Here is a 23384-nt window from a genome sequence, read left to right on the forward strand (position 1 = left end):
TGTTTGTTAATCAAAAATTAAAGCAGAGGGAATTTATTTTCCTTTAATTATTTGACACCACAAAACTTGTGGGATAGAGATGTACTGGTTCCATGAACTGGAAAGTTTCAAAGTTGCATTGGATGGCTTTTGTTTATCTCCATCCTTCTTATTTTTGTAGGAAATTCCACTTATCTGGATGACCACGGACCACCTCCTCAAAAGGTAGGCTGCTGTTATTTTGTATCTGCTTTATCCTTACTTAGTTGGCTTTTGTTTCTGACTCATTGTATGTTTACTCGTGTGCCAAGCAACTCTGCTGAGTTTACATCAACAGCATGTGGCCTTTCCCACTTTTTACCCCCCAGATGTTTTCAGATGTTTATAAGTAACTTGGGTTAAAATGCATTAAGCTAATGGAATTTTTCTCATTGAGTCAAGGGAGACAGGGATTTAGTGGTTTTATCTGTCAGCACTTTCATGCAAAAAACCAAGACACCACAGTTGTAACTCATCTGGCAGGTGAAGATGGCCTTTGGCTGGCAGCATTTTCTGGAACTTGGGTTCTGCTGCAAAAACAATACTTGAAGCAGGTCAGTAGGATAAATATAATGAATGTGAGTCATGAGCCCTTATTTAGGAATAAGGTTCACTGTTCCTATCATATGGGACTGTGCTGCATAAGCTTTTCCCTTATGTCATCATGGCACCTCATGACATTTCAGGTTAGGAAGGGCACTGTGATCATTTCTTCAAGAAGGAAAAAGTGGAAATAGGTATTTAGGGTCTCCTGATTTGTTTTTCTTTGTTTTACCCTGTGTTGGTTTGTTCTCTAAACAGATTTGTTACTATATTATGCCTGTCTTTCCAGCCTGTTAGAGTTCCTTTTGCACGGTGCAGACCTGTACTGAAAGGGCAGACTATCTCACTTTTGTGGCCCACCATGGATGCTAGTGCAGCAGGTGACAGTGAGTAGTTAGAGAGGGGATGGGTGTGAGTAGCCACTGCCTCTGGTGGTAGCCCTCCCTCATCTGTTCAGCTGACCATGAAGTCACATCCTGAGCCACAGGCCTTGAGTTGAAGTGATCAACCACATGTGTGCACCTGTGTGGTGAAACAGTTGGCTTCTGATCAGCAGGAGGAGGATAATGTGGAAAGCAATTCCGCTTAGCTTAGTTATTAGTGAAAACGGGAATCTGGGTTTCTTCACCTTTTTTCTGGGCAACAAAATCTGCAATTTTCAGCTGGTATGTGAGTATTTGTACTTTTTAAAGTTCAGATGGCTCACTTGGAGGAATGATGTACATTTGATTTTCTTCCTGTCAACAAAACTTGCTCAATTACAAAAGTAAATGGATGTAGACAGAAGGGACAAAATCAACCTGTTGTGTTTATCATTGCAAACTGAGATAAGACACAAGTATGCTAAGGCTAAACAAATGTTTCACACTAAAATCTGTTTAGTGCTCTCTGCTTCTTTTAAAATACATTTTTCTTTTTTAATTTAGTACCAGCTGCTTCTCTTGTCCAGGAGTACAGCAGGCTGCATGAAATAAAGAATTATGTTTGTTGTGTCTTCACAGTGAGCACTCTGCTTCGAAGACTAAAGCAATGCTTATTCAAAACCTGTATTTCTCATGCTTGCATTAGCATTCCAAAATGATAAGCTGTTCTTGTAAGGAAAAGGCTTACATCTAGATAAGGGTTTTTAACCTTGAAAACTTTATTCAGATTTTGGTACTTTTTCTTCAGGAATTTTGCATTACTCATTAATGGTGCTGTGGATAGGATCCATACTCCCATGGGCAGTAGCAATTGGACAGATTTATCCAACCCAGACACTTTTCTGTTTACACTGTGAAAATATCTTTTGCCTGTCTAAACATGTAATTTTGGGCCACGTTCACACAGCCTCATCCAGCTGCAGCTCAGTTGTCTGTAGAAAGGACAGCTGAATAGATAGCTACTCATTGGTTGGGTAGATACTCTTTGATTAGCTACCTACAGTCAGTAAAGTTTGTGGCCTTCCTCTGTAGTCATCCTCACTCCTGGAAACTTGATGAAAAGCTCAGCAGAGTAACAGGCTATATAGGATTGTGTAAGTTAAAAGTATTTTTGCTTTTTGAAGTATTTGCCCATGTTTCAAAAACATTGATAAAATATGAATCATTTTGATCATCCCTTGGACAAACCTGCTTATTTTCTTTAGTCGCTTGCTTTTTTTGTTTTGTTTTTAATGCCTCTGATCAAAATATGGGTGGGGATTGATGGATCCCCAGCTAATTCCTGGTATTTGCTTGGGGTCATGTTTTGAACTAAGATGCTCTTGCTTTGTAAATCTCATGCATTGCATTTTTTGGCTAAGCACAGTTATTTACCCCCTTACAGCTTCATATCTGAACTGTGAACTCTGTGGGTGCGAGTGAAATTCACTGTAATTGTCATTATCTTTCAAGTAGCCTCCATTCACATGACTTGATAGCTGCCTTTGTTTAAACTAACAGATGGTTAAGTTCTATGCATGCTTTTACTCCACATACAAAAAGGCATCAGAAGAAATTGGTCCTGACTCCCAACATTTGAAGTATTTCATTATAAAATGCTGAAATGCTAGAAGTAGAGATAATGAACAACAGTGCATTGCCTGAGGTTGAAATGACTGGTAGCTAATATGGGCAGTGTGTAGTTAGCTGTAGGGGACGGCCACCAGCAGTTGATACGCACTGGACCGTAGCTGTTTTGCAGAGTACATTCCAGTGTTTGTAGGAAATCGTATTAGTTTTGGCTCTTTGTCATGGCTAGGTGCCAGAGGTTTGGATTTTTTTAAATACCCGTGTGGGGTTTTTTTCCCCAGTGGAAGAGCTGAAAATAGCATTTGTTCTCTGAATAAGGAATTAGCATCATCACATTTCAGGAGAACAGGGTACTGGTCTGTGTTTTTCAGATAAAGGTGGCAGCAGCAATTTTCTCAGTGCAAGCAAAGAATGAAAGCCTGGCTCACTTCTGTTCCTAAGCATTGCTGGTGTGGTTCTGATTCTTCTTGAAGACCATGTGAGACAGCTTTTATGGTGTTCACCAGTAAAGGTTTACTTGGCTGTTCAAGATGAGCAGTGGTTATCCTTGCCAGTGATATGGAGGTAATGTGTCTAGGTGTGGTGGTTTGATCCTGGCTGGAGGCCAGGCACCCACCAAACCCTCTCTTGTCTCTCCCACCCTCAACTAGACAGGAGAGAGAAAATATAGCAGAAGGCTCATGAGCTAAGGACAAGCAGACATCACTCATCAATTATAGTCACGGGCAAAACATTCACCTTGGAGAAATTAATCGAATTTGCTGCCAATCAAAATCAGAGTAGGATAATGAGAAGTAAAACAAATCTTAAAACACCTTTCCCCCACCTCTCCTCCCTTGCAAGCTTAACTTTATTCCCAATTCCCTACCTCTTTCCCACCAGCAGCACAGGGAGACAGGGAGTGGGGATTAGAAACATGTTGTTTCTGCCTCTGCTTCCTCCTCAGGGGGAGGAGGCCTTCTCCCTCTGCAGCGCACAATCCCTCCCGTGGGAGACTGTTCTCCACGAACTTCTCCAGTGTGAGTTCTTGCCACAGGCTTCAGTTCTTCGTGAACTGTTCAAATGTGGATTCCTTCCACGGGGTGCAGTTCTTCAGAAGCAGACTGATCCTGCCAGCATGGGTCCCCCATGGAGTCCCTAAGTCCTGCTGAGAAAACTTTTCTTCTCTCCATGAGTCAACATGTCCTTCCAGGAACCTCCATGGGTTATAGGTGGACCTGTGCTCCTCTGTGGACCTCCATGGGTTCCAGGAGCACAGCTGCTTCCCCATGGTCTTCACAATGGGCTGCAGGGAAATATCATCTTGGGCATGTGGAGCATCTCCTCCCTCTCTTTCGTCATGTACCTGGGTGACTGCAGGGCTGTTCCTCTCACACATTCTCATGCCTTTTTTCTCTGGCCACAAATTACTTCTGCACAATAACATTTTTTCCTTCTTAAAAGTGTTATCTCAGAAACAGTACTGCGGCGAGGCGTATGTGGCCCAAAGGGTCAGTGTCCGGCTAGCCAAGGGTAATGGCCGACACCCAGCTGCAATTCCCTGCCAGCACCCCTCGGCATCTGGTGGCCTTGGGCTGTGCTGGCTGTGGACAGGCTCTCGCTGCTGGTCAGATGAGAAAAGGAGCAGGACACTCTCCAGGGGTGAAGTCGGTTTATTGATGTTCCCAAGAAACCAACCAAGGAGCAACCAACCTGGGAGTCGCCCGGAATGGAGAGTGGAACAGGGTTATAAAGGGGATGGGCGTACAAAGGAGGGGTTTACACTGAACCAATAAGGGAGAACCAGGGAGTGAACACAACATAAGGGGCATGAGGGAAAACCCAATCAATACAAAGTAAGGGAGGGGCCCCGGGACCACAGCCAATAATAACCCCCCTAGGGAAGAAGATTCTGGCAAAATAGGAGGAGTGGGGATGATTGACTGGGCCCGGGGAGGAGAAACAAATGTACATATAAGGGTGTTAGGGGGAGGAGGAATTATATAACTAAAGGGACTGACAACCCCAATGGCGGGAGTTGCCATGGGAACAACATAACAGACGGGTCTATTGCCAGAAAAACAGGGAGGGCAGAACCATTATCAAACAGCGGGGGGAACAATATAGAGAATAGGGGAGCAAACAAACTTAACGAACACACTACAACACAGTACTACCATTCCTGATTGGCTTGGCCTTGGCCAGCAGTGGGTCTGTCTAGGAGGCAGCTGGTGTTGGTTTCATTGGACATGGGAGAAACTTCTGGCAGCTTCTCATAGAAGCCACTCCTGCAGTCCCCTCAGTAGTAGCAGAACTTTGCCATGTATACTGAATACACAAACATGGGCCACTCTTCTTTGGTCCTTAGGCACCAAAGACTTCAGAAGATGGGCTAATCCTAGGCTGTTCATGAGACAGATCTGTGTCCTTCTCTGCAGGTAGATGCAACCTCCAGTAGCCCTAGCATACCTCTGGTGTTTCTGGTGTTAGTATGTGACAGATAGAAAAGGAATGCGTTTGAGCAAAACAGCCACTGCTGGTGGTTCTACACTGCCAATGAAAGTTGACTCTTTCATATTTCAAATCTGTCTGACTTCCTCCTGGCTTTTTTTTTTTTTTTTTTTTGATAAGTTTCTGAAAGCATAAATTTTACAAAGTTTGCTAAGTGATAATTTATTTATTCTTTTTCTGTAGATTGATGTTTAAGCGAGGCCTTGGTTTTCAAAAACACCTTTGAAATGGATGTGCATTAATGGCTGATGGTGTTCACTGGATATATTTCATGTCTGAGCATTTCTGCAAATAAAGTGGGTGTATTTTGTTCCAGTATTTAGACCAGCCATTTCCTTATCAGATCCTCCCAAGATTTTTTTGCTCCATCCAAGATGGTGAAACTGGCCTTGGAGGACAAATGATATGAACTTTATCAGACCTACAGTTGTTCTTGATTGAAAGCTTTTCCCTGAGAACTTGGCAAGAGCATCAAGATATGTCCCTGTTTCAGCAGAAATGACATATATATTTGTGGGGGAGCTGTGCACATAGCACACAGATAAATTACACTGAAGTAGTCTATTCTCCTTTTCTTGATGGTTTTCCCTTGGGTTGCCTGTCATGGACCCAGTATATCTTTTGGCAGCTTCTTAGTGTCAGCAAGACACTATGCTTAGCATGTGTGACAGTGCTTCAAAGCTTTAAATGAATACAAAAATGGATGGGGGTCAGGATCAGGTCAAAATGAATCTAAATAAGAGGCATACACAAAATAAATTTTATCTGATTTTATTGGTTTAAATCTGGAAAGTGGATAAGTATTCTTTTCACCATTCTTTCAGTTCTTAGGTAGTAATTATGTGCTAATTGTTCTTGTTTTTCTTATGGAGCAAGACTACCATAGCACAATGGAATATACCATATACCATAGCATAATAGAATCATTTGGAAAAGTCCTCTAAGATCATTGAGTCCAATTGTTAACTTAGCCAACACTGTGTTCACCACTATGGGAAAAGGTAGCAGAATCCTTGCGTGGACACACTTTGGTGTGTCATACTGTACCCAGTCCTAGACACTCTCCATTGTCAACTAGATTATTTATTCTTTTTTATTTGACTTTAAATCTTACCGAAATATTATTTCAGCATTGTCCCCTTTACACTTGAGTTTTTATGTTCATCAGGTTTATGCCAGTTTTATTTTTTCCTAGTATTTTGATAGCAGAATTAAGACATTAAGATAACTGCTTAGAGCTGTGTATTTTTTTAGTTTTTTAGTTTTGATTATTTATTTTTTAGTGGATACTTCATGCTTCATTTGAAATAGTGTTTTAGTTCTAGCTATCCCTTATGAGAACATGGTTTTAACCCTTCAGCTCTCTACAGTCTTGAGTGATTGATTTGTTAGGGATTAAGTGCTTGATTTAAAGTCAGGCAAACAAACAAAGAACCAATTAAAAAAATAAACAAACCAACCAACTCCACAATACTTAAAACCAAGCAAGATTTGTTTTCTTTTAGGTATATACTTACTAGGGATTTTAACAGCATGAATAGTAGTGTTGTTTTTGATAGAGTCGAAACTGTCTATTTAGCTTTAATTGAAAAATGGGCAGAATCTAAAGTAATCGTTCCAGGACAGGCTAGGAAAGATTTCAGTGATTTAAAAAATATTCTATCCTGCTTATAAAATGAAGACTTGAGATTATTGTGCAGTGTACAAATTTTCAGCTAGCAGAAATCATCAGAATTTAGCAACGCTAAAATAGAGTAAGTAATTTCCTACGGTTACCAGGCTTAGTACTTGGCTGATAAAATACGAAGAGAGAATTCACCAAGTGCCTTAACCACAAAGATCCTTTTTAGAGTTTGAAGCAGTTTTACAGTAAAACTGAGCTCTTAGGCCTAGTACAGCCAATAAAATACTATGATTTAAGAAACCCATAAAGCATTTCTCCACTTCCCTCTGTTTACTAGGAGCAGTGTGTTGTGGTTTAACCCAGCCAGCAACCAAGCCCCACACGGCCACTCACTCTCCCACCAGCAGGACTGGGGAGAAAATGGGAAGGATAAAAGGTAAAACATTCATGAGCTGAGATAATGACAGTTTAATGGGGAAATCAAAAGCCACACACACAAGCAAAGCAAAGCAAGGGATTAATTCACAGCTTCCCATGGGCAGGCAGGTGTTCAGCCACCTCCAGGAGAGCGGGGCCCCACCACACGTAACAGTGACTTTAGGAAGACAAGCCCTGTCACTCCAAATATTCCTCCTTCCTCCTTCTTCTCCCCACTTTATATACTGGACATGATGTCACGTGGTCTGGAGCATCCCTTTGGATATCCCAGTTGGGGTCAACTATCCAGCTGTATCTCCTTCCAATTCCCAGGCACCCTCAATCTACTTGCCAAAATAAAAGCACACAGAAGACCTTGGCTCTGTGTAAGGCCTGGTCAGCAATAATAAAAAGTCTCTATATTATAACAGAGTATCTCTGTATTTATGCTGTGTTCAGCACAAATCCAAAACAGCCCCATAATAGCCACTGTAAAGAAAATTAACTCTACCCTAGCTAAAACTAGCATACAGTATAAAATATTTGTAGAATAATTGGTTTATGTTCTTTTTAAACTGTGTTTTCATTCCTTGTAAATGATAGTATCTCAAGGGAAGAAAAATCTGGTTTTTACAGAGTATTACCCCATTGTCTGTTATTCATAATTCTTTGCAGTTCTGCTGAAGCAGGTGGTGAATGATACAGCACTGTAATAGTATGGAGATATGTCCAAAGGCTGGAATTGTATCTCTACTATTAAGTGTGAATTGGATCATAAAAATATATGAATTGTACTGGAGCACTAATTTGTTTGTTTTGTTCACTTTAATTTATTGCTCAAGAATCTTAAGGATGAAACAATCACTTGATTCCATGATTTATCAAAATAGATGATTACTTACTTTTTAATACAACTTCAGTTTATAGCATATCAGAAAGTTGTTGATATGGGGAGGCTGACTGATCATAAATGGAAGTACAGAGAGACTTGGGAAATTAAAGCCAGATTGCCTGTCACAAGAAGATAAATCTGTGAGGGTTTCTGTGCATGCTGATGTCTTGCAAAAATTTAAACAGTAGTGAGCTGGATTTTTACTAAGCCTGACATTTGCAGCCCTTAAATTTTAAAAGTCTTAGACAGCAGGTATGCAGGTTTTGTGACTACTGCAGTAGTCTGTAGTTTTTATCTAATTTCAAAGATGCTTGGAAAATATTTTGCCTTTTGGTGGTACTTTAATTGTCATGCTGTGTGTGTGCTTAAAAGTGAATCTTGCTTATCTCTGGCATTAACCCAGCAGCCTACCCAGTATTACCCAAAATAGAAAAAAATTTAATATCACCAAATTTTCAACCTGTAGGTTTTGTTCTATGTCACATGCTGTAGCTAAAGAAGTACACAAGGCATAATCACAATTTCTGAAGCTAGTAAAGCTCTGTTCTTTCATTGAAATTTAGGACATAATCCATTCTGAGATGGTCTTTGTTCACCTGCAAATAATCTATGCAGATTATTACACAGCACATGAATATCTCTGAGACATTACAGTTTTAGATTTCCAGCTGTCTCGTACATTCCTCTCTTCTTCCTTTCCTTCTTTTCATGATTGGAAGATATTCATAAACTAGCACATTATATGTTATAGGTCATGGCAACTCAATCATAACTGCCTTCGTTACCTTTTTATTAAGAAGTGGTGGATTATAATACCAATGTCCAATTGCAGCTGGGTCTGGATGACCTAAACCTTCAGTGGAAAAACAAATATCTGCCATTCTGCATAGAGATAACATGACAGAGTGTCTTTTGAGTGACAAATTGATTTGGTTAATCTTGCTGAGCCTTGAGACTCTGGTGAGTATCACTCAGGTTTCTACCACATGTCTTATATTTGTTAATGGTATTCTTAAATCCTGAACTGAAGGAATTTTCATAGCTCTGATGTTTGAAGGAAAAAAAAAAATCTGAATCTTGGGATGCTGGGGAGTGTTACAAAACTGAAAAAACAACCACCAAGTAAGAATTCTAGTATAATTTTGAAAGCCTCATGATTTCGAAGATGAGCTGATAGGTCCTGCCAGTCTTCTACTCGGGCTTTAAGAAAGGATAAAGTTTAATTCAGGAAACTGTAAATAGGAGTGAAGTACTCTGGAAAGGGTCATAAGCTTTAATCTGATAGGAGATTGTGAACGTGCCTACGTGTGGTCAGAAGCAGAGTCAAAGCATCAGGCAAAGAGGACAGGGCTTTGTGGCTGGGCTGAAGAAGTCAGTGTGGGAGTGGCAGTATTACGGTGATTAAGGTGAAGGAGTTTGGGCAAGGTAGTTCTTGCCACAGCACCTACAGCATCCTGACGTCTTGGGGAGTGTGGAGGCCTTTGTGGCTGGCACTGCTGGGGATTTTCAGTAGATGCAAGGAGAGCCTCCATCTGTTAAAATGGGAAGGAGTCGTGCCCTGGTCAGCAGGAGGGAGGTTTGGTTTTCCTCTGATCAAGTCAAATTAATAATTTCAAAGTGCAGAAGAGTGAAATGGGAGCACTTGATGTTGGGCCTCCTCTGTTACTGACTCTGTTGTGCCATCTTCAGTACCACAAGATCCATTTGTGATTCAGGACATGGTTTGTAAGGGAAAGTATTTTGGGCATTTAAGTAATTTTATTGATTTCTGCTGAGCTCTGGTTCTGCTGGAAGAGTTGGATAGCAGCATGTTGTCCTTCCTGTAGGTGCTTCTTGGCGTTGTTACTTCCAAGTAAAGAGACCGTGCCATGAACTAGATTTTAATCTGTTCCCTGCAGGAGCTATGGAAGGAACTCCCTTTGAGTTCCTGCAAGCATGCAGAGCAAGAGCACCTCAGAGACAGCTCATTGGTGATGAGCATGTGGGTTACAGTCCAGCAGAACTGGCCTGTTTTACAAAATTTAAATCTAATTATGGCTATAAACAAACTCTCTTTCATACTGTGATTGGCTTATGAAGTGTCTGTTCAAAGTACAGTGGAAAAGACAAGCACACTAGAGACTATAAAATAGAGTGTGGAGTTACTGAAAGGGAGCCTGAAGTAAAGGACAAACTGAAACTCAGCATGACAGTCCTTGGCAATGGTGATTGCACTAGCTGCAGCCCAATCAGTAGTCAACCACAATAGCTACCGAAGAGTTAAACCTGAATGTGAAGAAAGACAAGTGCATGCAGAGGAATAAATTACTCAGTCTGCCACTCACCACATTCAAATCCAGTATTATTGGCTCCCCGGGTGAATTTGTGAATATTGCACTGGAAGGACAGAAGCAACCATAAGGTGGTGAGGTTACTTAAGGGAATGCCAGTGCTGTGAAGTATTATAAAAAGTTTTAAAACCAGGCTTAGTTACTTAATATCTCTCATTTTGCAAGTATCCAATATAAACATGTGGGTTGGATGTGATAGGATTTACTACTTAAACAGAGAATAACTGTGCCAGTGTGTTCTGAGCACATCACAGAATGTACAAAACCCTGGGCTCCGAAGGAAAAACGGCAATTTTAAACTTTACAGTTCCAAGATACATATAACGTGATGCTGCTCTGGAGGTAAAAGCAGTCTTGCACAAATTCTGCAGCTTAAGGGGTTTTTGATATTGCAGGTTAAACCTTCTAGTAGAAAATGGGGTAATTAAAGTGACACTAAAATTCTTAACCTACCTGACCTCATGCTAATTCTTTCAACAAATACCAGTATCATGTTCTTAGATAATTTGTCTGCTTTATCTTCTTACAAGGTGGGTGCCTACCAGAAAGATAACTTCTACAATGTGATTAACTTAAAAAGAGAAAAATATACTGCTTTTCATAAGAAAGCTAATGAGGGTCTTCCAGTTCTTTTTCTGTTGTAATCTGGATTCACTCGTGTAGGGCAAAGAAGAAAAAGAGCAATAGCTTTGTTCTGCATCCCTCTGCATCTATAGTAGGGACAGTACCATATTCTTTGATGCTTCTAAACTCTGGCCTGAGATATATTAAAAAGAGATATCTCCAAGATGTGAACAGAAACTGTTCAGTTCTCCTTGGCACCAGGGATACAAGATACAGCACTGTATATGATTTTGGCCCCAAAAGAGGTGAACAAGTTGTGAACTGCAGAGGAAACCAAGAAGAATTCAGAAGAGGTTGAAAAGCGTGCTATGTTAATAAGGGCCAAAAGGAAAAGATTTAATTAGTCTAGAGATGGTAGTTGTACCCCATCCCAAAGCAATTATCCATTTAGTAGGGTGATTCCCTGTCACCTGCTTCATCCCTGGAAGGAGCTGGAACTGAGCTGCCATCGCTTAAGTGCAAGTGAGTGTTGCTGGGTGATGAAAGCCAGGAGTGCCACTCCCACCTCCAGAGGCTGCCTACTATCAGTGAGTACCTGAAAGTGCTCAGTGAACAGAGCATGTGCTCTCTGCCAACCTGTTTGACTTCGTATATATGTGCCCAGTTTGAATGTTGCTGCGTTGCTGCAACTTCACATGCCTGAAATAAACCTGTTTCTGCACTCCCTGTGGTGTGGGTAGTCTTGTGCAGCAGATTGGAAGTGCAGGGGTTTTGCTCTGCTGCAAACTGTTGTTGTAGACGAGTAAATGAGGTGTAAGGTATAAGATGAGCGAACCCAAACATGTTGACAAGATGCATCCAAAACTTTGAACATTAGAAACTGGATCTTTGTCCTTTTCTTTGTAACTTTCCCAGACTGTTATTGATGTTATTGTTGTTTCTATAGCTGCAGTATATTGTAATAGGACCTGATGGGAGACTTAATGGGAATACTTGTCTATGCTTTGAACTCAGTTCTTTTTAGATTTGTAAGTGTGCAGTGCTTCTTCACAGGAAAATTACTGCAAGTTTTGATTTTGGCTACACAGATCTGTCTTGTGGGACACATCAGGGACCATAGGCTTTGGCAAACACTTCATAGTAATGCTTTTCTTTAGTATTAATAAATTCAAGGACTGTCTACAACCAAGTTTCCTTTTGCTGCTGGTGCTCTGTGCTTATGTTTTCAATTTAGCTTGGTACTTAGGGATGTTGAACCATTAGAGAACACATTTTGACTTAGTCTTCCAAATATGTCATCTGTCTAACAGATGAAATGCATTGTTTGTGGTGATGAGGGAGGAAGTCACCCTTTTTCAATTAAATTAGTTTCTTAATGAGAATGCAACAGAAGAATATTCTGTTTCTTCTTCTGCCTTGCTTTCCATGCTCCGCTACAGCTATATGACATCTAAACTTTGAAAACAAACAAATTTAATTTTTACCTTTTCTTGTGGTTTTCTTCTTTTCTCTTCGAGTGTATTTTCAGTGACCCGTAGAGATGACCATGCTGTCTGGTCTGCTTTAGAGTTGATTAATTCAAAAAGCTTGTCTCTGTCTAGCATCACTACACTCTACAGGTGACTGTTTATATAACTGGAACTGTGTGGTTTAGATGGGGAAGAAGGATTCCAGCTATATTTTGTTTACTCCCTTGTTCACCCTTCAGTCGTGTTTTCTGCTGACATAACTTTGTGTTAGCAACTTTTCATTGTGATTGCTTTAAAAGTGAGCAAGTTGATACTTGTTTGAAATGAGAGTTTTGAGCAGCAGTTCCTGAACTTAATTTTGGAAGGCTTTCTCTTAGTGGCCTTTGAGTTTGTCATTAAAGACCATGGCAGGCTTGTGAAAAACTTCAGTTGAAAAGAGCATCCAATGTATCTGAGAAGATCTCAAAGCTGATGACTGAATTATCTGATCCGTCTTCATGAAATCCACAATGTGAGAACAGATTTCTCTGGAAATCATAGAAGATTAATTAAAAACTAAATGCATAGTGGGTAAAAAAATACTGGAACAAGTTGTGTAAGAAAAGCTTCAGGCAGCATGGAAGGATGTGCCTTGTAACATGCCATGTATAATTTTTGAGAACACTGGAGAAAGAAGAGAGGCACTGGAGAGAAATGGGCTTCTGACAGCTGTCAGGTTTGTAGTTACCTTATGAGTATCATCCTCTTCTCATGAGTCAAATGGGCCATTCCTTTGACCAATTAAGCCATTTTTAAAATTCTTATAATTCTGTGTCAGTTGGACAGGAAAAGAAAATTAAGAGGTTGGACTGGGAGGGTGTAATGCTGTATAAAGATATGCCAGCAAATGTTGCATTGTTTCCACAATCTTATCAGTACTTTGTGTGTTATTGGCCTTACTCACCTGATAAACATGGAGCACTGCCTGACCACAGGTTAGTGTCTGCTCAGAAAGGAGAAGCCAGTTCTGGCATCTGCTTCTGGCCCCACTTGTGTGTAAGGACAGGGGTCACTTACTTGCAGGAGGTGTGAATAAAGTATCCACTGTACTGAAACGAGTCAGAGACTGACACCTGGGCAGCTTGTACCTGGACTGGGAGATTTTTGGCAAATGGGCAAAATTGTAATGGATTTGTCTCAGTAAAAGTGGAATAATTAAGGCCTATGATTGAATCCCTACATCGCTGATACTACAAGTAATTATCCAGCCTAAATTTTTTTTTAATGGTGCAAAGATTTATCTGCAGACAAAGCCCCCACTGAAGATGAAAGACTGGGTTTTTGTCAGGTTATCTGTTGAATGACTCCTTTTCTGAGACTGGCAGACCTCTCTGCAGAGGTACTTGACAGTCATTTTCCGTAATGCAAGTTCATTTGGGTCTAAACTTGCTTTTTCTTCTTGATTTCATTTCACAGTGGTTATTCTTTAATTATGAAACAAACAAAAAAAAAAAAAAACCCTGTTTGAACTGACAAGTAAATTGTCATATAACTTTCCAAACTCTTTGAGAGAGCTGTTGTAATTATACTGTGGGTTTTACTTTTTTATGGCTGTAAGTGCTAATTTGTGTAACTCTAAAGTGAATTATATGTTTGAATTGTTTATATCACCTCTGGGCTTTGATAGAGTGCTCAATAAAGTCACTCTGCAATTATTTTGCAGTTGTGTGTATTGTTACATGAATATCAAGTTGACAGAGCATCATCTCAGCAGTTAGTCAGTCTATATGATACCTACTCTTAGGTAATAAGTAATAATAAAATGTAATCCAATTAGTATTTTATAAATGTGCAACTGCTGTTTCTCACAATAGAAGCCTTCTTTCTAAGTGCCTTCTCTGCCACCATCTCTTGTATTGTCTGTCTTCTGAGTATCATGAGGGGGAAAAGAAAGTTCCTCTCTGGAGAAGTTTTCCATTTCTTGCATTTTTAGTTTTGTCTGATACAAACTCATGCTTTTGGAAGTTATGTTTCTTCTCCTCAAATAACTTCAACATTTTCTAAATACAGAAAGCAGATTTGCAGCATCCTGAGGGAACTGGTCACATTAAACAAACCTTGCTTGTGCACCAGAAGCCTGTGTACTGCATGGCTTTGTGCACTGGACACACCCTGTGGGGCGTCTGGGTGTGATAAGTGCAATGGTGACGTAAACGGGGGAAACGTGAGCAGAGTTGCAGGAGAGCATCCCAAAAGCCAACCACACTCAGCAGCGCTGCAAGGGGAGTTCTGGTTACCACTCGTGATTCTTCTTCTCAAGTGACCTTTGAGCTGCAGCGCTTATCTTGAATCTTGTCTGATTAGACCTAAGTGCATTCACTGTGTACTGAAACAAGGCATTGATACATTGGTCTCCTTTAAGCTAAATAAGTGTCTGAAAATAATAGCCCTTTATTTCAGGTTCCTTTTTCTGCAGTGAGTATTTGCTGTCATGTCTTTTTGGGGGTTACCATGGTTTGTGTGCAGGAAGGTGAGTTTCAGAAACGAATGTGAGAACTGGCCAAATTTGGTAACTACTGTCATTTTTCCAAGCTGACAAAGTTGTTTGCACTTAGAATAGAGAATTTACAAAGGCCTCCTTTAATTTTATCTAGCTTTTAAAGAATTACTTTTATAAGATTCACCCAAAGTTACTGAATAATCCAGTCAAGGATTTAATTAGAATTTGAGTGTAATCTGTGAGCAGTAAAATTGTACTTGACTGAAGTACAAATAAAGAAAAAAATTTGCTCACTATCTTGCCTAGTCCAAACTGCTAGCAAAATCAAAGCAGTTAATAATTATGAAGCACTTAAAAATATTTCCATAACTCTACAAACTCTCATCATTCATCTAAGTTCTGGAATGCTAGACAAACATATAGTGCATGTGCTCTTTCCTGTTCACTGACACTTGTCAGCATCTACTTGTCATGTATCTTGGAGACTTTCACTCACTTACACAGCAAAGTATTCCAAAAGCATGTGTCTAAGCAGAGGAGTAATTCCCAACCCACAAGTTGCAGTGATGTGTGGATGGTGCTGCAGGACTGGGACAAGTAGTGATGCTAGTCTTTGTTATGCAAAGAAATGAACCAAAAAGGGGACAATCCAAAATAGGGCTCATGTTCTCTTTGATTAGGGTGTGATAATCAGCATAATAAAATGTGTTCAACTGTTAACCTTTCAGACACCATTAAGAGTAGTTTTGGGAAAGGTTAGCTACATCTGTAGCACAGGGATGTTAAATTCATCACCTTAGGAGTTCTCTAATAATTGAAGCTGAGATTTTGCATTTCATAGGAAGCAAGGCTTCTGAAGGAAAGATTGATAAAGAAATATGGGGACTATGTTTCTCATAGAAAACCCTATAAAAATGTTACAAAATAGTAAGACATACTGCACTGTGTGGGGCTTGTATGGGCCTTGAGAGGCCCTTCTTTGCTTGCTGAATCAGCAGATGCAGCATCCTCCAACTTAACTGAGGCCATGAACACCCAATACTTAGTCCTTCCCAGGGTGATTTGGGGGAAAATGGCCTCCATATTTAGGTTGCAGTGCAGGATATCCTAAACATTGCAACCAGTAACACCAGCAATGTTCATTTGTTCATGAAATGTTACACTGAGAGCAAAGTGCCAGTAGATTCCCATTAAGTATAAGGGAATACAGATTTTTTTCCTTTGTTTTTCTTTCTATTTGGCAGTTCTCTTTGAAAGTTGTCTGAAGGGTTGCCTGACAAATCATTTTGCTTCCTTGATCAAGATCTATTAGCAGTTCAAATGCAGTGAAGAAGTACTCTGCACTGAGAAGTGCCATATGCCTCATCTGACTGCTTTTATGTTAGAATTTCTTCTGCTGGAGGAACGTGATTGCATCAGCAGCAGGAGTAGCTATATGCAGAGACACCACTGAGACATCACTGTGGCCATTCCTTGTGCTGAACACAGGTTGCCGGGAACCCAGGTGTAGGCCCTGTGTCAGGATATGTTTTGTGCCATTGTCTTAATAGAAAAATGATCTTTCCTTAAGTGCTGTTTATGCCCCACTGTGGGTGAAACTGAGAGCTCCTGACTCTGTTAGCCAGCTTAAAGGCTTGGAAACAGTTTCCTCTGGGCCTGTATTATCACATGCTGCTGTATGTGCTTTACAGCAAATACTTGTCTAGTGCAATAGTGTGACTCCAGAATGCCCTTTGCTGAAATAGCCCATAGAGATCATCCAGGAACAAAATAAGGCTGCATCTGACAGACTGTGAGACGCTGAGTTACTTTTTGCTTGTTCTGGTTTCCTGGGAAGGAGAGCAGGGTGCAAGAGTTAGTGTGGGCTGGACACCATTCCCAGTGGCCAGGCTGGATGTTGCTGTTCTAGTTTGATTTTTAATGAACATTACCTGTACAGAGGTGATCAGACTGTGCCAGTTGGCCTCAGGCCCCCTGTGGCCCTGTTTATTATTCTGCACGTAGATCCTTGACCAGTGGCATGATTTGTTCTGAGTCTGTTTGAAAGATTCATGTTTATATTTTAAATTAAAAGGGTTGATTAATTTCAGCTCTGTGCAAGTGGTTGTTATTTGGTTGCTTTTGTTTCTTTTTAAACTGAAGTTTTGCAATCCAAGCATTCATTCCTCCTGCATTATGTCAGCTTGACTTCAAGTTCCCAAACTGTAGTGCAAATTCACTCCTTTAAATTCTTTTTACTGGAGATAGTCAACTAAAGATGAGTATTTGCATTGAGATTACAAGCAGTAAGATCTAGATCATTACCAACATAATAATAATAATAGTGTTTCTGGAGTAGTTGTCAATCTGTTGCATTTAACTGCATCTCAAGGGGGAAATCTCACCTTGCCACTTCCCTGAGCCATGCTGTTTCTTTTCTGAAGAGCTTCTACCTTCCTAGGGGAAGTGAATGCTTCTGAACTAGGGCCTAGAAATTCTTCTCTATGTGACTGTTGGTTTAAGGTAAAAGCATGTTATTGAGAAGTACACAGAAACAAAATGTCAATTTATTGATTCAATTTTTTTCTCAATCTTTGTTTAGGTACTTCCTTTCCCCAGTCAGGTGGTCTACAACAGAGTTGGAAAGTGTGGAAGTCGAACTGTGGTTTTGCTTTTAAGAATTTTATCAGAGAAACATGGATTCAACCTGGTTACATCTGACATACATAACAAAACAAGACTGACCAAAAATGAGCAGGTAAGTTACTCTTGCTTGTCTTAGACCCTGTTTTCTTATTATGTGTATGAAACTGAGAAACAAAGGCACATGTTAGCAGATAATCCTGTTAAAAAGATGCATTGCTACTTTGTCCTGAGTAATCATGCGGAATTCATCGTTCTCTAAGTGACTTCACTTAATAAGAGAAATGGGTGGCAGAGCCAAGAACAACATGATGTGGCAGCTAACCAGAAAAACTAACTTCCAGTGAGACAGCTCTTGAATTTAATCAGCATAGCAGTTGGACTACCAGCAAGGCAAGAAAGATCAGTACAGTGAAGTTAAGTGCAAACAGATCTGGGACATGTATTAATGTATCTGCAGCCATTTATCCTATAACCAGGACACCTTATTCAGACCTAGCTTGGGTCTTAAACAGAGCAGGAGTAAATAATAGCCAAAAAGGTCCTTTTTGATGACTTTCTTAATTCACTTCTAGTAATCAGTTGCTTCAAAAAGTTGTTTCCCAGGGCCATGCTAACCCATGTTTCTATAATATGACACGTCCTTGATCCTATCTCAGCTTTTTGCTTATCTGTCTTTTTCATGTTTTTGCACAACCCTCACTGAGGGAAGTGGAAATACCGCATGAAACGTCATAACGCAAACACCCTTTTTCATGTTCCCTTAAAGTTGTAGAAGGATTACTTCTGCAGCTTTGTTTCTGTGACAGATCTGCTTATTTAAATTTTCCTCTCTTCAGGGTACCCACTGTATGTATCACTTCTGTGAGTAGATTGATACAAGTGGTGCAGGAAAACCTCAGACTCAAAGTGCATGTCTGTAGTCGGATGCTGCACACGTTGCCCACTGCTGCTATTTTGAGCTGCTGATCAGGTAAAGGCTGCAATTGCTGCCTGTGTCACTTCTAGAAATAGCAGCCTGCAAACCACAAAAGGATGTGTGCAATGATCAAAATATGGTTGTGAGCCTGCCAGTGACATTGTGCTGTGATTGGGGGTCATTTACTTGCAGCCTGTTCATGAGCACAAGTTTGTTATTTTAGATGCAGCAGTTCACTCCAAAAGAAAATTTAGGAGCTGATATTGCTCCTTCAGGTACCATCTTCCTCCCCTTCAAGATGTCCACGGAGTCCCACTGCAGCTGACTGACCTAACACTCCATAAGTCAAGTTCAGCCAGAGATGGGGTCCACGGGCAGGGCTGCCATGCCAGCCCAAAAACAGCTACTATGCATGGTTGGATGTGGCACACCACAAACAGGCTGTGGAGGGGGACAGTGTCCCCTCACTGCCCCTGCTTGTGGCCAAGGAAATGCCTGCTCTGCATCTGCTGCAGCATTCCCATGTGTATCCTATGGCAGCCCTGTGCAGCCTGGGAAGGTGGCGATATGGTCCCATCAGAAAGGAGTCAAACTATCCCGTGCTACAGAGCCTGTCTGCTTAGTTTTTCTGCTGGGATATGGGATTTCTGTGGGTAGGACTGCTCGGGTTTTGTTTGTATCTTTCACCAGTTTTCATTGCTGATTGAGGGACATACCATAAATCCCAAAAATCTTTCAGGTGATAGTAATCGCCAGCTTTCACTGTGATCAGCTTCTTCCTTTCAGTTCTTTTCTGTCTTTCTCTGGTAGGTGGATTTTCCTTTGTTAAAACATGATACAAGATCACTTCTTCACAGTTTTCCATGCTTTTGTCCAGCATGTGGAGATTCCAGAGAGACCCAGACTTACTTTTGATGCAACCAACACACTGACAAATAATTATCTGCCTTACCTTTTGGACTCCCCAAATGGTTAATTTACTAAATGGCAAATCTGCTGGAAGTATTGCTACAGAGCTGATGATTTACTCTATAGATTTCCCTGCCATAATTTGAGTCTCTTTATTTTTATTTATGGTTTATTTCCATAGTTACAATAGGCTCATAATTTATTGAGTATTTTAGCTGAAAAGTGCCTTTGATCACCAGAGAACATGCTTGGAGACAGTAACTATTCTGTTGTTGAGGGCATTTTTAGTTGTCTACTCAATTTTTAAGAGCAGAATATGAAAAAATAAATGATGGTTTCCACCTTTAATGTGGTGTAACAGGAGGAAGTTAAGGCAATGAATGATCTCAGGCTCCAGGCATTGGAAAAAGAAAAAAGAAAGCTGGGCTGGGCTGTAGGCTTCAGCATGAGCATGGGCTTCTCACTTGAGATATGTCTCTCTTCCTTCTGTCATTTCTGGGTCCTGTGTTTGGTTAAAGCCCTGATCCGGCCAAGACTTTTCTGTAAATATTTAGCTTATGCAGTCTGCCGTTGTTAAATAAAGTTAAGCATGTAGGTGTTTTTAATGGCTGTGGGGATTGCACATAATTGGAATCCATATTCTCATTGCCTTTTCCAGTCTGCTTCCTACTAAGAAATTTTCCCAAATTATGTGTGTCTGCCAGCAATTAGAAGTGCAGCCTTTGAACATCTGTGGGCATAAGGGAGTGAGTTCTGGAAACAGATGTATTAATATATGGCTTGCCATTTGCTGTAATATTTTCAAGTAAATTAAATACAGGAAATAAATAACACATAATATTAACCTAATTGATGTGGCTTTAAAATGTCACTCAAACTGTTGCAAAATGAAGTCTTCCCCTGCCCTGACTTTGTCCTCCACTATCATTTTATTGCATTCAGAGAAGTAAGAATGAGTATGCTTATAGGTATAGAAATGCCAGTCACATACAAGAGTAATTGGTAGTTTATCCTTAAATTGTTTCCTTCTACCACCCATCATTATGGCTGTGCAGCCAACTTACTGTGTAATTCCAGTTCAACGCACTAAAAATCCATCACAAATTTTTCTAAAATGCTTTTAAAGACAGAAAATTGGTCATACCAGCCTGGGGAGGTGAAGAAATTCTTGAAACCATTCCAAGCTTTTGAGAGCTGAAAATGAAGATCTAGTCTCATTCCTGGGAGTTGTGAGTTGTTTATGGAAATGAGTACTGAGATGAAAGTGATATACCAAAATTCTTGTAGGTACTTGTGCCTCCTGAGCCCTACATGCCTTCAGTAGAGACTGAAAGCAGTGGAAGAAAGTAAAGAGCTCACAGGGTAAATAGATACAGAGGGGTTTTTTTTGTCCTTTTTGTGTCAATAGTAGTGGAGACCATAGTGTGATACAGCAGACCACATTGCAAAATCCCAATTGCCTCACCATTTTTATATATTTTGACCTCAAATTCTCACACTGAAATACAGCATCTTAAAAAAATACCGTAACATTTTGTCTATTGTTAGGGTGGGATTGTTACCTGGTTATTTCCTTTTGTTCCCAGTAGAATTTACTTACTGCAAACCTCGAACAGTTAAAGTGGGGCTTCCCTGAGTGGTTAGCACAGGGACTGGACTAGCCATCTCCAGAAGAGAGAAAGGCGACCTGTCTCGAAGGCCAGAGTTGAGGTTTTGTGCAGGAACAATGCTGAGGCTAGAGAAAATCCATCCCATCCGGCCCTCCTGGAGTCACTTCACGGTGCCATCTGCTGGAGCTTTATTTGCAATACAGCACCAACCCATCGCAATACTGCTTGCCCATTGCAAGTTAATTTCAAGAGCAAATTAGTGTATTTTTCAGCTAGGTTTCACTGAAGCTGCCTAATTCCTGCAGGAGAGCTCTGGGAAGCAGTGAGAGAGAGAAACAGCTCTTAATCCCAGCAGGTGCAAGCTCCTTTCGTACTTCTCCAATTTCTACAGCTTCTCCCTCCAACCATGGATGTGTTCTGACTCATCTCTTCCCTAGCAGTGTTTGCCAGGATTGTTTATCTTCTGCCGCTTTTATTTATTTTCAAATTTAGGATTATATGATCATCTGTACTTGTATGGCATTCTCCTTCATCACTCATTTCATCCAAAAGCATTTCTTTCTTCAGCCCTCATCCTCTGCTCACTCTTGCTCTCTGTGGGCTGGATCCTCTACATCTTATTTTCTTTCGTTCTTGTTTCATCTTAGAGAAACAAACATACAAATGAAAAAAAGTATAACAACCAAAACCAACCAACCAAACTTACTCTTCTGAGAGACACTGGAGATTTTTCTTTTTGTTGTGGTTTTTTTTTTTACTTTAACATAATCTTAGAAAGAGGAAGGGCTCACTATATCCTTCTGAGCAATACATTTGGGTTGTTGGCCTGAAAGCATTTCAGAACAGCATGATGAGAGAGGGAGAGGCCCATGGGAAATATGGCCACAATTTGCATGTGGCCATGAGCCATTACAGTTACTTATTTTTCCCTCCTGACATCTGTGTGTCATTTCAGTTGAGCCTTAGTTACCCTTTTGGCAGGGTTTTTAGAAGAATGGATTTTGCTTGTTTGTTCTTATGCACATTGTAGCTTTATCCACATCTGCTTACAAGTCCAGTTGATCATTAAGTGTCTAAATATGAAGGTACTCTAAGTCAAAACAAAATTCTGTTTCTGCTTTAGATCAAGCTGTTGTCTTTGCTCAAGAGACTGAGTTTGGTAGCAAGAGATCAAAAACAAAGCCAGGAGCCAGATGCTCTCCTGCACTGTGCGCATCTTTCCAGCCTCCCTTTGCTCCTGAGGCTGAAGTGTCTGTGCTTGTCCAGCAGCAGGTTCTGTGACACTGACATCAGGTGGAATGGAGTGAGAAACCTGGCAGTGCTGTGATGTGAATCCTGACAGCAAATGGGTGCCAGCCCTGGGGACAGCTGGGAGCCAGGGGAAGCTCATGTGGTGCTTTGCAACACTCACACATACCCCCAGCTACGTTTATCTAGCAGTATTCTACTAGAGCTGCCTGTGTTTTCAGATTTGGTGAGATCACTTTGCGTGGGTATAGTATCTTTATATCTCCATATTTATACTCTAGTAAGGTTTTCTTTAAATTTATGCCAAGAAGGAATTACAATGATGACCATAGGGGCATGAACAGAGTTTTTATACCAGATCAGTAACTTTCTTCTGCTGTCTTCAGTCCTTAATTCGTGCAGATAGAGCAACACAAGTAAAATGCAAAATATAACATCAGGCTTTATACAGTTCTGAGAACTTCTTCTCCTATAACTTGTCTCAATAAAAATAAAACCAAAAACAGAAAAAGAATCTGTAGTGGGTTGACTATCACAGAATCCAATTGATACACAGGCTACAGGGTCTTCTATTGTTTGATTCTACAAGGTGAATGAATGTGAATGAAGAATATAATTTTTTGTCAGAGTGAGTTACCAGTTCTAAAGAAATGTCAACATACTGGTTTGCTAGGAAAGCCTTTGTCTCTTCAGAGCACGAAGAAACAATACTCAGTTCCTTTGTGCTAAGTATTGCAAAGCTTCCTGGGCTTTCTAATTGTGATCCGGACAAGCTTTGCTCTTCATATATGACTAGCTAAGGAAGGGATGCTGTTCCCTTCCTGAATATTTCTTTAAATTCCTTGTGTTAATTTTTATTTTAATTGCACATGTTCTCTCCATATTCTCTTGTTTCTCTTTTCCCTTTATACTGTCCTTCTTTTGGTGATCTCATCTTACATTCCATGTCTTTGGGTTTTCAGCCTTTTTTAGGTGTAACATACCTTGCTGTCCTTTCTCAAACCTAATATGCTGTGATGTATGAGGTCTGTGCCTCAAATACCCTGATGTGCTCAAACCAGTTGGACAGGGAAAGGTCCATCCTGAGAAGGTGGACAAGCTGAACTCCTTGCTTTAGTGGTCATAGTGTATATGTGTGTATAGAATTGTTGAAGACAGAGGGAAAGTAGAGAAAGTCTATAAGTGTGTGCACTTTTTTCTGGCAGTTAAATGGCTGTAGCTTATGTTGGCTGAAAGAAGGCAGCAGGGTATGTGCACTG

At 40.5% G+C, this 23384-nt stretch overlaps 1 protein-coding gene across 1 annotated transcript in view; it reads left to right on the forward strand.

Annotated features, from left to right (window-relative positions):
• The window catches only part of UST (uronyl 2-sulfotransferase), a 151521-nt gene that overhangs the window by 55393 nt on the left and 72744 nt on the right, over positions 1 to 23384 (forward strand). Inside the window, exons 2-3 of the mRNA XM_063151551.1 lie at positions 161 to 204; positions 17399 to 17554. Of these exons, the coding sequence (XP_063007621.1) occupies positions 161 to 204; positions 17399 to 17554 (200 nt within the window). The remainder of the gene's footprint in view (positions 1 to 160; positions 205 to 17398; positions 17555 to 23384) is intronic.

Source organism: Melospiza melodia, chromosome 3, assembly GCF_035770615.1.
Source record: "Melospiza melodia melodia isolate bMelMel2 chromosome 3, bMelMel2.pri, whole genome shotgun sequence".
Classification (NCBI taxonomy): domain Eukaryota; kingdom Metazoa; phylum Chordata; class Aves; order Passeriformes; family Passerellidae; genus Melospiza; species Melospiza melodia.